Source organism: Amphiprion ocellaris, chromosome 5 (assembly GCF_022539595.1).
Source record: "Amphiprion ocellaris isolate individual 3 ecotype Okinawa chromosome 5, ASM2253959v1, whole genome shotgun sequence".
NCBI classification, from domain to species: domain Eukaryota; kingdom Metazoa; phylum Chordata; class Actinopteri; family Pomacentridae; genus Amphiprion; species Amphiprion ocellaris.
Window position 1 is genome coordinate 20,015,390 of NC_072770.1, and position 15,012 is coordinate 20,030,401.

The following is a 15,012-nucleotide window of genomic DNA, read 5'->3' on the forward strand; positions in this document are numbered from 1 at the left end:
AGAAACAACCCTGAAACTGTATCTGAACGAGCCCTTCTGCACTTGTCTGTTTACTCCGTAGGAGAAGTATATGCCTTAGACTCATTCTGCACAACAATAAATACTCGGCAACTCTTGTTTCAATGGTTGTTTCAGGTTGATAGATAAATAGATGCGTTATATACTGTGCACTGTAAAATCCAACAGCAAAGACTTTAAATGATGCGCACACAGTGCACACACCATACCAACACTACACTGCTCCACTGTCTGACACACAGTGTGACAACCATCTAGCCTGACATGCACTAGACCAGCATTCCCCACAACAACACTCAGTCAATACTTTGGCCCATTTACACGGCCCTCTGAAGCCACACACGGATGTGATGGAGAATACACAGTCTAGATAAGAGCTCATTAAGGCCACCGAATCTAACCTTAGCTGTGTTTGAGGAATGCTGATGGCTTCAGGATCTCATGAGTGCTCAGTAGCAGACTGGCTAAAAGCCTGTATCTGCCGTAATGCCGAAATAAACACGTGTCTCTACTGGGAGAAGGTCAGTGGCCAAACATGAAGGCAAGATTAATTATTATTTGTCAAAGCATATCGCCATTTTGCACTCTTCGACAAGTGACACCTTAGATCAGCTCCCATTAACAGAAGCTCCCGCTGAGAGGAAACCTGTTAGTCTCATAAGCAAACAGTGGTACGGACCATGGCAAGGCATTAGCAGCAGCTATGTCACACACGTCAGAGATGCTCTTGTAAAATGACAAGACAAGCATGAAGGTTGTCACGGAAAAGATAACAGGGGTTGCATGAAGACACATAGCCCCATATGATATTTATGAAGGTGGTCTGCAGGTTAAAGTGACAAACGCATCTAATCAATACTTATAAATTAAAAATAAGCTCCTGCTGCACTACACCAATGTGTAAATGTCAGTGCAGAATAACAGAGGAGGAAAACAAGGGAAAACAAGGACATTCACATAGAAACATACAGCAAAATCCAAATACGACCCTTTTTTTTTTTCACTTTATGATAGCAAAAGTGAAAATACACAGTAATTTAACGTGGAATGAATTTGCTGTGGTAAAATGTGTACTTTCTTTTATGGAAAGATTCAAGTATCATTTTTTAAATCCAAAATGTGAAACATGGCATAGAAGCACATCATATTGTTCCGCTCCACCGAATTACATCCAAAGAACAACCATGGAAAGAACACAAGAGGCTCACAGAAAACAGATTAATCACAACAATAGTCATGCGTTCATTCAGGATGGGCATGGATCCATAGAAATTATGTAAATGGAAGCTTCATCCAAAATTCTCTGGCTTGGAAATATCTTTGGCTCTTATACCCTCATTGTTGGAATGACGGCAAACGCACAGCTGGAAATGTGCACCATGCACATAGGTTACAGCACAAAGGATTAGCTCCACACAAATAAAGATGCATATGCAGTCTAGTTATCTGTGGCTTTGAAGTACGCCGTCATATGCAAACAATTGCGCAGACGAGCCCAGATGCTATGTAGTTTCAAGCCAGTGCATGTCTGTATGTACTCAGAAACAGCTGTTGCCTTTATGATCACATTCAGTTATTCACTGCACAATTAAGAAGAGCAGATCAGTGCCGTGTTTTCTTAAACTTTTGGGATTTTTCTTTGCAGTACTTGTATTAGCAATTTCAACTTCATTTAATGACAAAGCAGGAAACATAAAAATAAGTCCCATTTGCATACAGTGTTAATGGAAATGGCTTTTAAAACAATGCATTATAAATCTAGATTTACTACTATGTTAATGTGTGGACCTGCACAAATCAACTGTGATGAAGTCTGACAGCATTAGATTAATATAAGTTTACAGTTATGAATGGGTTTTTTCACACTTGAGCTTTCTTCCAAATAAATGTTATTTACTGTTTTCCCTGTCTCCATTTATGGGGGCAAATAGTCTACCTTTACATGGAAAACACAAACAGTTTTACTTTAAATATGTCACTATTTTCTGATATTATCATATATTTATGTGAATTTATCATTTATTTAAAAGGAAAATTTAAGGGACTCGTATTCCATCATTAATTTTTAAATACAGAGCCTGAAGTGAGCGGTGATCTAAAGTCAGAATGTGCCAGGAGTAGTTCTCTTTAAATTTTTGGCTTTCTGTTCACATCGCACAGCTGACTTTGGCTTTCAATACTTATGTGCCTTAGGCTAATGTCTGTTTTCAGCCCTAAAAGATAAACTGAAAATCCAGCACATAAATAATCAAGTGCACAGATGACAAATGCATCCCTGTAGTGAAAATGCTTCAGCAGCAGGTCAAGTCTTCATGGCTAAACCTGTGTGCAATAAGGAGGGGTAAAGTAGATAACATTTCCTCTGGGGTTAACTAGGTGTGACTGACAATTCCTGCTGATCTAACTGAAATAAGGGGCAGACAGAACCAATCGCCTACTGTGAAGGGTAAAAACGTGAGTTTATTACTGAGGTGGCCGTGGAGAACATTGCTCATGGGCCCAGGGTCGTCCACCGGCTTGAGAAAGTGACGAGAGATAATTACATGTGAGCAGAGGAGGAACTTTATCCAACATAAGCGCAAATTGAAAGTCAGGTCAGAATGAAACTATCTGCTGCATTGAAGCTGTAGGACTGAAGTTCTGCTACTCTTTCATGAGACCTCAGCAAGCCCACTGACTAATGGAAAGTCTGTGATATTTTGTGACTAATTCACACCTCAGTGTCACATAAGAGTCACTGAGATTACAAGCAGACACACCAGTCAACGGCATAATAAGATTTAAGTTGTGAATTGGTGTGAAACCAGAGGGTTGTCCAGATGACTTTATAACATTTAAGGTAACTGATTAGACATTGAGGATGCAGCGACCACTCTAGGCTGTATTGGAGAAGGGAGGAAAAGGAGAGTGTTGCTGTCAGGAACAAACAGCTGGAATCAGATGCACAATTGAGCACTTACAGATTCCGCTTTGATGCTGCTAAGAGGAACTCCTCATTTTAAGCTCTTTCAAACGGAACCAAACATCCTAGCATACTGCCACCTCAGTGTGTGTTCAGGTAGCATGCAAGTGTTCAGGAGTCAGAGGCATGTAACACAACAATGTAGGTGTCTTGGGGCGTTCTGTCCACTGATCGCAAGGTTGGCGGTTCAATCTGGTGTCCCTCCACGTGAAAGTGTGCTCGGGCAAGACACTGAACCCAAAGTTGCTCCAGATGGTAGGCAAGCAACTGTTGCGATCGCTGTTTGCATGAGTCAAAGAGAAACACACTGTAAAGCCATTTGAGTACCACAAAGGTAGCCCATTTATGAAGCTGTGTGTTCGTCATGCTAACTTGCCTTTCAGACATTGATGTAGCTCTCTACCCCTGCTTGAAGACGCAACAATGCTCCCCATTTCATCTCATACCTAACACACAGACCGGTAAGGGGGGAAAAAGGTGCAACAGTCCTGCACTGAACCAACCTGGGAAAGAGGAGGATGTCTACGTATAAAAACTTCACGCTAACATGGTATCTGTACTCTTAGATTTTGCTGCTTATCATATTGCAAACGGTTAAAGTAAGAGAGTTTAAATAACAGAATATGGTTTGTCCAGGCAGTCTATGGCATGATCATAAGCATGCAAGAGGTAAAAGCAGTGACGATGAGGCGTTTTGTGATCACATGCAGACATTTGTGATTTCACTATGGACCTACAGAAGCAGCAATGGTCCTGGAACAACCCAAAACACCCGCGGTGAAGAAAACTGGATGTACAGCTATGACTCAGAGACCAAACAGCAGTCTTTACAGTGGAAAAGCAGACTGAAGACTAAGACTACAGAAGGTGCATCTGATCAAGAGTGTACCATGAAGACAGCAGTCCTTTTCTTCTACATTTCTCAGACTGTCAATGCAGAGTTCCATTGTAATGTCCTGAAGCATCTGAGTTAGAATATTTGTTGCAAACGACTTCGCCAGTGGCACTATGGCAACTGGGAGCTCCATCAAGATTCTCAAAATATGCTAGTTTTTTGGCCTCACCAACACAATCGCCGCTTTCCACCTGCACTACTTGCTAGATGTCATTCCTTGCAACTCCTTTCTTGACTCAAAATTGGAATTTAAGTGGAATGCTCACTGATCATGCTTGACATGCTTATAGAGAGCGTTCCATGTGTGGCAGGAGGGCTGGGAGCAGTGTATCACTGCACAAAGGGACTACTTTGAGGAAAATGGTGACAAAATTTAAATCACATAAAGGTTTCATTGTTTGTAGGAGCTGACTTTGAACTCTTTAATCACACCTTGTGTCAATCCTTTGTTGGAGATGTATTTCCCTGTGTGACGTATAATATTTTATCTTGCATTTTGGAGCAAACAACACACTAAACTACAGCTGTGATTACTTTTCATTAAATGGCTGGGATACTAGAGGTAAGCAAACATATCGATATGCATTCAGGTAATTAACTGTGGACTGGATTTTCAGCCCAGGCCACATAAATGGCTACGTGGGAATGGAGGTCAGGCACGTACACGTGTTCAGTTAAATAGTGATTCACATTTATCACACAAAACCCTGCAGAAGCACAGATTCAAAAGCCAGTATTACATTTTCTGAGCACGCAAGGCTTCGCTAGGTTTCACGTGATGTAAATTTCATGATCTCCCCATGAATTCCATATGTCCACTACACTACAAGGCCTGCTGTGCATGTATGCAACAGAATCCTACCAGTGGACTATAAAGCAAGTCCATGGTGTCTGTAGCTGTCCTTGGGTGTGTCCCCAAGGGAATAGAATAAAGACTTAAATCCGACAGAGTGTGCGCGCATGCATACATTCAGCTTTGCGCATATGCACAGCTTTAGTGATAAATCAGTAGACTCTTATGCATCTGGTCCCTGGTGCTCCCTTTGTCCTTTCTGTTAACAGCTTCTGCAAATAAACGTCCACAGCTTATTTTCACATCATTCATAGCACTGTCATTGTCACGCAATTGTGGAGGATTTTTTGTTTGTTTCTGGTTTCAACATCGAAATGCCAGAGACTCCCCAGCAGCCGGATAGTCCAGGTTCATTTCATCTTGACACTATCAGTGGCTGGATGAATGACACTCATAGCCTCAAGCTTAAACCTGTATTTTCCAGAGCCCAACTGGATGTCTTGCAGTGTGTAGCTCTTCAGTGTTTGAATTACACTTGGCATATTTGACTATTTTCAGGGCCACTGGTGTCAAAACACATCTATAATTATAGATCCCCAGTTTTTGTAAAGGTATACTCTTGGTTTGAGGTGAAAGATAAAAAAATCCCGCTGAAGTGGTTCTCAACTTTGTTATTGATGTTTTCTTCTAATGATGGGAAGGCAGATGACATCCAGATATATGAGGCCTCTTGTTTTATCTTCTATCAGATGGAAATTGAACAAGTGACAGGTGTCTATGCCAGCAGATGTTGAGAGCTGTATTTCAATTAGTCATCACATCATCAAAGTCATGAAAGGCTCACATATTATTGGTCTCACTCTCTGGTTGCTTATAGAAACACCTTGAGAGATGCAATTCCCATATGACTGCTGGACAGTGCCTCCAAAGCAAGCTTAAATATTATGAATGTCAAGAGAAGAAAATGATACATTCTCTCTAGACATGCAAAGGCAATAAATCTTCTCCACAAACAGTGGAGTGAAAACTGTGGAGGTGACCATGTTGTCATTTACTCATCTCATGCTTCACTTTGTTGTCCCAAATTCTACTTTCTAACAAAAGCAACAATTGCACTTCAGCGTCTAAAACATCCTTTCAATAAACAACTGTGCACAAGAGCAACGTGATATATACTCTATACCTCCATATTTTCATAGTTTCATAGTGCACTGACCTGACCCAGCAGCTCAGGCAGCCCCAGCACTTGTCCTGCGAACACTCCTAAGCAGATCAGGATGGAGTTGAACTGGCCGATGGAGCCTCTGATGTGTCTCGGGGAAATCTCTCCCAGGTACATAGGGAGGGCACTGAGAGCTATACCTGTCAGGAAAATATATACATAATATATTAAAATCTGGGAAGGACACACAACAGAATCATCTTTATGTGGCCTGAACACACTTCTATCCATTGAAAAAAGAAGCTAACAGCTAATATGTTTGGACACATGGTTTTAGTCTTTTATCTTTAGCCTTCAGCCGTTTGTAACTTTCGTACTTTCTGATTCTTTATCTTAGTCGGTTTTGCTTTACCACAGAAATGCACAAGCACAGACAGACCAAAAGCCTCCACTGCACCGACAGCATCAAGCATCTGGCCACATTTCACAGCTCACTGTGGGTCATTGTCACGGGTACATATATAGGTGGTCTGTGTATTAGAAATGGTCAGCACTGATAGAACATTTTATTCTCAGACAGCTTTGGCACAAATCAATTTCCACACTCTACAAATTTTAAACAAGTGATCGTGCTCTTCAGTGAAAGTATTTTTTTCTGGAAGCACACATTTCATAGGTATTGATGCACCGATATCTGCTCTGTCTACTGTTCCACGGTCTGTTTTCCCACGTAGGACTTCAATAATTGAGGAAAATGCAGTGTTAAGCACCTATAATGAGAGTCTGTTACCAATATTGAGATGTACTTTAGTTTTAAGATCATAGACTTGCCGGAGGATTCAAGTGCCACATGTTATGTACTCATCAGATGTGGAAAATAAGTGTGTTTCACTTGCAGATTTCAAATTTCTGCATGAAAATTTCTTGTTCTTTTCTGATCTGATCTCCCTAGAATTTGTGCTTAAAAGCTGATGTTCAGCTCTTAATCTATAGGTGGAGATGAGCACTGAGGAGGAAAAATAATTAAAGCTTTGATGCTTAATGATCACCAGTGAATTCAGATTTGACAAGCAAACTGATCTCTGCCAACTATAATAGATTTTTTTCATTTCCTTGGAGTGGTTTCAAATCAAAATTCTATTCATCTGTATGACTCGCAACCTTTCTAGCTATTTTTGCAGGAGGAAACAGCCTTTGCTCAACAAAGCTCTTCAGAAATCAAGTTGGAAACCTTGATCATATTTGAAGTTGTAGATAAAAATAAGAGCATTTTCTAAGGAATTACTTGTGTTTCTCTGATGTGGTGCTCAGGAACTCAGCATAAAAGCTTTTCTGGGATAGTACATGAAACACATACCAGAGTCCACCCCCATAATGAGGCGACCAATGATGAGCATCTCAAAAGATCTTGACTTCTCCCCCAAGGACAGCAGCAGAGCAGCTATTACAGCAAAGCCGTTATTCAGCAGCAAGGTTCCCTTTCTAAAGAGAAAGAACACAATTTGGAAAATGTTACTTATAAAACTTCGGAGAGCAGCAACCATACATGCATGATAAATACCTTATCTGCAAATCCCAATCTATTTCAAAGGTTGTCTTTTACATTCAGTTTGTCAAAACATTTACAGCAGGGTCACAGGTTGTGTCAAAGCATTTCAGCAAGGTGTTCTGGAGCAACAAAAAAAAGACCAGAGGTGAGCATATTGTAAAGAGCCTTTTCAAATGAGAGTAATTGAAAGTGGTCTTTGTGGCTTCAAGAAGATAACGAGGGGAATGGATGTATACAATTTTTCAGGGCCAGCAAAGCATAAAAAACTGTTCTATACAGGAGTCTGACAATGAGTGTAGGATCATTTCAAATGTATTTTTACATACTGAGAAAAATTGGATGGTGCATGAAACCCTGAGATCGTTTGATTATCACCCACTGGTCAGGAGCTACACATAAGGATGCAGTCTATAAACACAGTTTGTTCAAAGACCTGAAGGCCAGACTGGATCTGGGCTTCTATTCCACAGAGACTAAAACTAACAATACATTCAAGCAATTTTCAAAGATGTCTCCATCAAAAGGCCAACAACACGTCAATACATTTGGAAAGTGTGCCAGGATAAACATTAAAGTTCTCCACTTCAAAAAGATATCTATCTGTACTCAAACTAAGCCAATCCAAATTAAAATTTTACATACAATATTTATATGCCTAAATCGCATTTATTTGATTCTTTACTGTCTCCTTTGTGTCTCAAATGTAAAACCGAAATAGGCACCTTAACCCACTGCCTGTGGTCATGTTACAAATTACAAAAATATTGGTCTGATATACTTTGTAAAATGCAAAAGACATTTGACAGAGATTTAGACATGGATCCGATGTCTCTGACTTTGGGTCTTCAAGTAGGAATATAAAAACTGCAGCTGGCAGAAGGTTATATAACATTTGTACCTTTGCTGCTAGGAAAGTCATACTATTGCAATGGACTAGTGACAATGCCCCTGGTCTTAAGAGCTTATACAAGGCTGTTTATGAGTTGCTTCCTTTGGACTATCTTACAAATTTTGTACACAGCAAAACAGGGCAATTCTATAAAGTCTTGCAGCCTTACCTAGACTATCCTGGACCACAGCTTTCATCTATTGTCGTACAAGGAATTGTCTGACCCGTAACACTTTATAAATAGTAATAATAATAATAATTTGTATGTGGGTGTGGTCTGTTTCCTGTGACCTCTTATTTATGTATGTGTGTGTATATGGGTTCACGTATAAGTATCTATATGTATATATGGTACACATTGGTAAGCTGAGCTGTCTGTTCTTATTAGTGATGTTTGTGTTTTCATTTCTGTTATTGAGTTAAAATCTGAAAATCCAATAAATATATTGTGAAAGAAAAAAAAAGTTCTCCATTTACAGTAGGTCCAGTTTCCCTGCATGTGTGCACAGTGTTTCACAACAGGAACACACAGTGGCATTTATGTCAGAGTTTCATGTTTACACTTTGCAGCAGCTTACTCATTGACCTGTGTGACTAAAACCTACAGTAACCTGGTAAATATCAAGAACTGCAGTTAAAACCTGACTTCATTTCAACACCTAAATTACCCTTGGAAACCTCACAAAGGTGTGACATTCATCCTGTTTGTTGAGTGAACATCTCCTCCCTCCTCAAGGTCCAAAAGTATTCATGAGAAATCATGTACAAAAGTTACTATGTTTTTTTTTTCTTCTTCCTGTTTTTATTTGAGAATGGTCATGGACTTACTCATTGTTATGTTCTGTGTGACTGTATTGTTTAAAACCAGCTCAAGTGTATACAGAAGAAATCTAAAAGCCAGATAAAACTTACAATGTAATAAAATGTGCTCACAACAGGTTTAAAAGTGAAAGTTTCTTCAGATTACTTGAAGCTGTTGACTTAACATTAACATTCACAATATATTTCACATTGCACATCTGCAGTAGTTAAGTTTCTTCTTATAATATGCAAACGATAATCTACACTCTAGAAAGTCATTTAAGGGAAATAATCCCAACAGTTAATTAAATACATGGTTGCAAGATTAAAAAAAAGTATTCTAATTTACAGATAATTCGATTAAGCTACAGACACCATTTTGATGAGTTTGGTTGACATGATCATTTTGATAATTGCAGCAACTTAATAATGTGTGTGATTTAAACTCTGATTTTTTGTGTTAGTTCATTTAAAATTAAAACAATCGCTTCCACATCATTTCAGTTGCTGTATGTTTAAATATAAATGTTAAAGTTATGTCATTTAAACATATATATTTAATATTTGTACAACAAAACCCTTGCAAGGAGAAGTAATACTTTTATTACTTTTATTTTTAGGCCTGAACCAATCGACTGTCATTTATCTTTACTAAGCTGATTGGTTCTTGCCATAATATAGATTCTAAGAGTTGTCACATATGGCTGTCAACTGTGTACCGACCTGACTTCTGTACAACACAACTGATGGTCCCAACCCCATTAAGAAGGCAAGAAATTCCACAAATTAACCTTGACAAGGCACACCTGTGAAGTGAAAACCATTTCAGGTTCTACCTCATGAAGCTCATCCAGAGAATGCCAAGAGTGTGCAAAACAGTAATCAAAGCAAAGGGTGACTACTTTGAAGAATCTAAAATATAAAACACGTTATGACTCATTTCACACTTTTTTGTTTACTACATAATTCCATATGTGTTCATTCATAGTTCTGATGCCTTCAGTGAGAATCTACAATGTAAATAGTCATGAAAACAAAGAAAAAACACTAAACGAGGTGTGTCCATACTTCTGACTGGTAGTGTATGTAAAAATGTTTGAACTATAATTGGATTTTATCCAGCCTTGATATAGTAATAGAATTATCAAATGGCATTTCAAATATTTTACCGCAATACACAGACTTCAGTTATAAATCTTAGGTATTTACAGTGGTTTGTGTGATATATAAATGATATGTAATAAAAGACTCAAGTAAAAGCATTTTGTATTAGGTGAAGGTCTATTCCTGTTAAAAGGGATTTCTTCCTCTACACTGTCAGAAATATTCTTTTTCATAGGAACTATTTGGATTTAATATCTAAACTTGTTCAGAAAAAACAATCCTATTTCTCTACTAGAAAGCATTTTCTATCAGCAGCTTATGCTGTATATAACATTATGTCTCTTTCAACCCACAACTGAACAAATGACCACAATGATGATAACAAATGTGTTTTGTGACACGATGTAACTGCATTTTAGCTTGTTGAAAAGAGGGCAAAAAGACTGAATGTCAAGTAGAAACTGACATTGAAATTTAGTATATAATTTTGTGCGTATATATTTCATGTTGCTTTGTCAAAGGTGGTTTTATAGTTTTCTATGTGTCCAGTTTGTTTAACCATTGAACTCAAGCTTTTTAAAAATTGTTAGTTTCACTGCCTTTGCTCTGATATGTGTGACATTGTTCTTCTCAGAATTCAAAGTCTTAGAAAAAAGGACACTCTGGCTGGTCTATTGATGAATTAAGGAACATTTATTTAAAGCAGCTGTTGCAAGTTTAAAAGTTTTACTGTCTGTGGTCAAAGGAAAAAAGTATGTTTGAGTGTTGATTTCTTGCCACTGCAGTGAGGTGGTTAACAAACATACTTCGGACTGTCTCAAGAGCAGGCTGCGACTGAAGCGATGGCAATTTCACTCCGTATTTCAAAACCGGTCACATACACACACGAGCAGCATCTTAATCCCGCTGTTTGTTTTGTTAGAGAGATGCTTTTCTCTTTGCCCTTTAAATCAACTAGTGAATCTAAAATTCAGGTAAACACATTTCTGTAGTGTTCATATCCTATCTCCATAATGAAAAATATTACTGTGATGAAATATCCAGACATCACAACTTTAGCGTGACTGGCAAACTTTTAATGAAGCACTTGGTCACTCTTTGAAGCACTTGGATTGCTCTGTGTGTCCTCATCTGCTAATATATATTCAACTCTTCTCCTTGACATCTGAATTTCAACCTTTGCGAGCCTCTGTGTAAAACTACCAGCTGGCCCACAGATGCCTGGCAGAGAATATGGAAGGAGAATGAATAATATGTTTTAGCCCAATCAACACAGTGAGGATCACCATCTGAGATATCCAAGGTGAATCCTGAGGGTGTCCTAATTGTCTGAAATGACTCCCAATAAAAGCTTCGTAAGTCTCTCCCTGCTCTGAAAGTGACATCCTCATCATTAGCGGATAATAGATTCTTTTGAACGTATATCATTTCAGAGCACTGAGGTGATTTTGTCCCTGGAGGGAACGAGGACATGCGGCTCCGCAGTCCCACGCCAAGGTGGTGAAAAAAACTCAGCTGGGTCGAAACCTGAGAAATTCATCACTGTGGCAGCGAGATTGGATCTTGCAGCGCAGAACAAGTAGTCTAACCACAAATGCTCACTCGGAAGCAAATCAGTTTCTCCATCTCTTCTCACATATTTTTGTCCTTGGTGTCTATAGATGGATAACTATTTCTTTGTCAACAGTGATTGAAAATAAAATCCTGGGTCAATTCCAGAGAAAACACAAGGCTACATGACAACTCTAAACGGAGGCTAAAAACAGCAAAGACACGGCACTAACGTGTCTCTCACTGGCCGACGTAAATCCCGTCTTACACCCAGCAGACTGGAGTTTTGAGTCATTTTTGTACCATCTTTTGACTTAAGTTTCATTATTCTTTGCATTTTCAGTAGCTGTACCACAATTACTTTGTCAGATTTAAGAAAAGATCATGATTTGGGATAAAATAAAAACCACTCTTCACGATGTTAACCACATGTTAGAAAGCTTTTTTTTTTTTTTTTTTGTAGCTTTCCAGTGTGAGATTTTACATGTACTTATTCACAGGACCACAAGAGGTTCCCAATGTAAGCTGGGTCAGATTCTGTTCATCTATGATTACAATGAATGACAGCGCACCTTCTGGCCTCCTACTTTGTACAGTAGAATGTTTAAGGCGAATATCTATGGCCATGAGAACAAGCAATAACGTCCAAACTGGGTCCACTTCATGGCCTAAACCATATGACCTGATATTGTGTCCCAGCTACATGTGAGGCCACTTCAAGATATTTTAAAGTCTGTGCTGCATCCAAAATCAGCATCCTCATGCCCGAGGACAATGGCTGCAACATGTTACTATAAACGCATACAAGTCAACTCACCTTCCCAATGCTTTGATGATAAAAGAGACAGACAGAGCTCCAATGAGGCCTCCAATAGAAAATATGGACACTGTGATGGACCAGAGGAGGGTGACTGTCTCTGCTGGAATATGCTCTCCATATCTCTCCATCCATGTCTTATTGTAGAAAGCTTTGATGTACTGTAATACAAGAGACATAAGAGACAGACTTTCTTTCAAATGTGTCATAAAGATACATGATCAAATGTGAAAACAGCTCTTCAATCTCAAAATTCATGACGACAACCTTCCATTATGCAAATAAGAATGTACATACATTGGATATCAAGAGCATCATATCTAGGTTTACATTTACTTGTTCAGACTGGCTTCATGACAAATTTTGTCAAGTTATAACATGAAAAGGAGTAGTAAATTATATTAAGTAATTCCTACTCATTTAAGTGTATAAACATGTAGTGCAATTTACAAGTTAAAGTCAGTTTTAGTGCCTTCATGTACTAATACTGTTCTGCAAATACCGTAGTTTTTCATGTGACTGTAAAAGCTCATTTCAACTCATTAAACATAATTACAAGCACTTAACATTTCTAAATGTGATCCGGTAACACCAGAGAGAACACTGAGTGTCTGCATTAAGAAAATGAATTTACTTAAGTACCGGTAGTTAGTGTTTGAAATGATCTGCAATTGTCTCAAAGCACTCAAGTGTTGCCTGAAGTGTCCTTATCATAGACCATTAAAACAAAACATCCTTGTATTTTATTTAAATCTTTCATTTTACAACTGTGACTTATCAAAAAAAAAAAAATTAAGAAAATGTTCACAGGCGATGCTCCTTATGATGCTAAAAACAGAGATGGCACTTTTCCCATAGTCCCAAATCATCGTCTGCTGCGGCTCAGGAGTAATTAGGTTGCGTTTGCAAGCGGCATGCAGAAGAATAATCAGTGCCAACTTTGCTCAGCACTGGACGGAAGAATATCTGATGTGATTTCAGAGCTCTATATTGTTTGGGTTTTTTTTTTTTGTGGAAACCAGAAAAGGAGGAGTGAGGGTGTCCTGTTACGCTGCTTCTACATGGCTTTCACCCTCCTCTGTACTTTACCGGCAGGTCAGCCAATTCACGTAAAACAGGTAAACATTTACCAAAATACTACTTTATCACTCTCTACAAACATAAAACGGCTCAATCAGTAATTTGTTTCCAGAATTTCCTCGAAAATTTGCTCCTGACTGCATTATTTCCTCTAAGCACAATGAATATGCTGCATGTAGACAAAAAGATAAAGTTACCGGACAAATAAAGTGAAAAATCATTTAAATTGTGCTTCCCTCCTTCCTACCCAGCCATTATTGTGTACAGAAGATTTAAAATGCTTAAATAAAATTGTGATGTCATATGCGACATCTAGTACATACAGATTATACACTGCATAGTTCATATCATTTAAAAGGTATAATTAAGTGTAAATGGAAACAAGGATTTATTACTATGCATAATGATCTTCCCTTTTATCCTCCTGCACAGCAATGGTTACCCTGTGAACCCATGCATGGGTGCGCATGCAAAAAAGCTGATTAGAAACCCAGTGAAAGCCAAGAAAATTGCTTTGTGAAGAGAACTTTAGCTGGGTAAATTGGATTCCTGCAGAAGAATAACCAGTGGTGCCTAATGGCGAAATTCCCATCATCTCTCCACTGATTGGAAGCCAAATTAAGATTAAGTGGATAGCAAGTGTTATTGTCCTTCTTTTTCAGCGGACAGCCAGAATACATGCCACTGGTCTAAAATGAGTGTCTAATCACATATTTAATGCCTGATATCTTAAAAGCTGCATCGTTATTAGAATTCAGAGTGTTTTGAACAGTTCATATTACATTCCTTTGCTCACATTTGTATCTGGATCACGGTTGAGGAAGTCCTGCTGTGCACTGCGAAGACTGAATGTTCAATTATTTCATAGCCTCTGCATAGACATAACTGTGGTTTTAGCAGTGTTATGAAAGGAATTGTTTAAGCCCTTTGTAAAATGGAGCAAGCACTGTAATAAGCTTTGACATCACGGTCAACCTCTCTTTTTCTGCCATTCATTTACAGCTGAGCTCAGGTTAAGAGGATATAATACAGTAAGTTCACAAACAGTCATAGTTGGAAAACATGCAATAAAAGAGACAAGATGCTTGTTGATTTATTTTGTATGAATACAGCAGGAGCGGATCCCTATAGAGAGAGCAGCACTGCATTAGTGGGCAGAACTATGAAGGAGCATGAATAATGAGCAATGGCTTAACATGCATATAACCTGCAGAATTAGTTGCAACAGTAGCTGAGACAGAGACGATCCTGGCTACAGATTACGGAGCTGAGAAGGCAAGCTTTGTAGATTTTTCAAAATTCTTTCATCTTTTATTGCATTCTTTTACGTTCTACAAAGTTGTTTGTTTTTTAATCTTGAACACCATTATTTCTATACATTAATGGAATTA

The 15,012-nt window shown here is 38.5% G+C and overlaps 1 protein-coding gene across 13 annotated transcripts in view; it reads right to left on the reverse strand.

Annotated features, from left to right (window-relative positions):
• Positions 1-15,012, reverse strand: part of slc2a9l2 (solute carrier family 2 member 9, like 2) — a 166,101-nt gene that overhangs the window by 126,447 nt on the left and 24,642 nt on the right. For all 13 annotated transcript variants that reach the window (XR_008601684.1, XR_008601685.1, XR_008601683.1 and 10 more), the window contains 3 exons: positions 12,542-12,702; positions 7,188-7,312; positions 5,885-6,030 (listed from right to left, as the gene is read on the reverse strand). Coding sequence is in view for 10 of the 13 variants with exons in the window: in XM_055010570.1 (XP_054866545.1) it covers positions 5,885-6,030; positions 7,188-7,312; positions 12,542-12,702 (432 nt within the window). In the remaining 3 variants the exon portion in view is untranslated. The remainder of the gene's footprint in view (positions 1-5,884; positions 6,031-7,187; positions 7,313-12,541; positions 12,703-15,012) is intronic.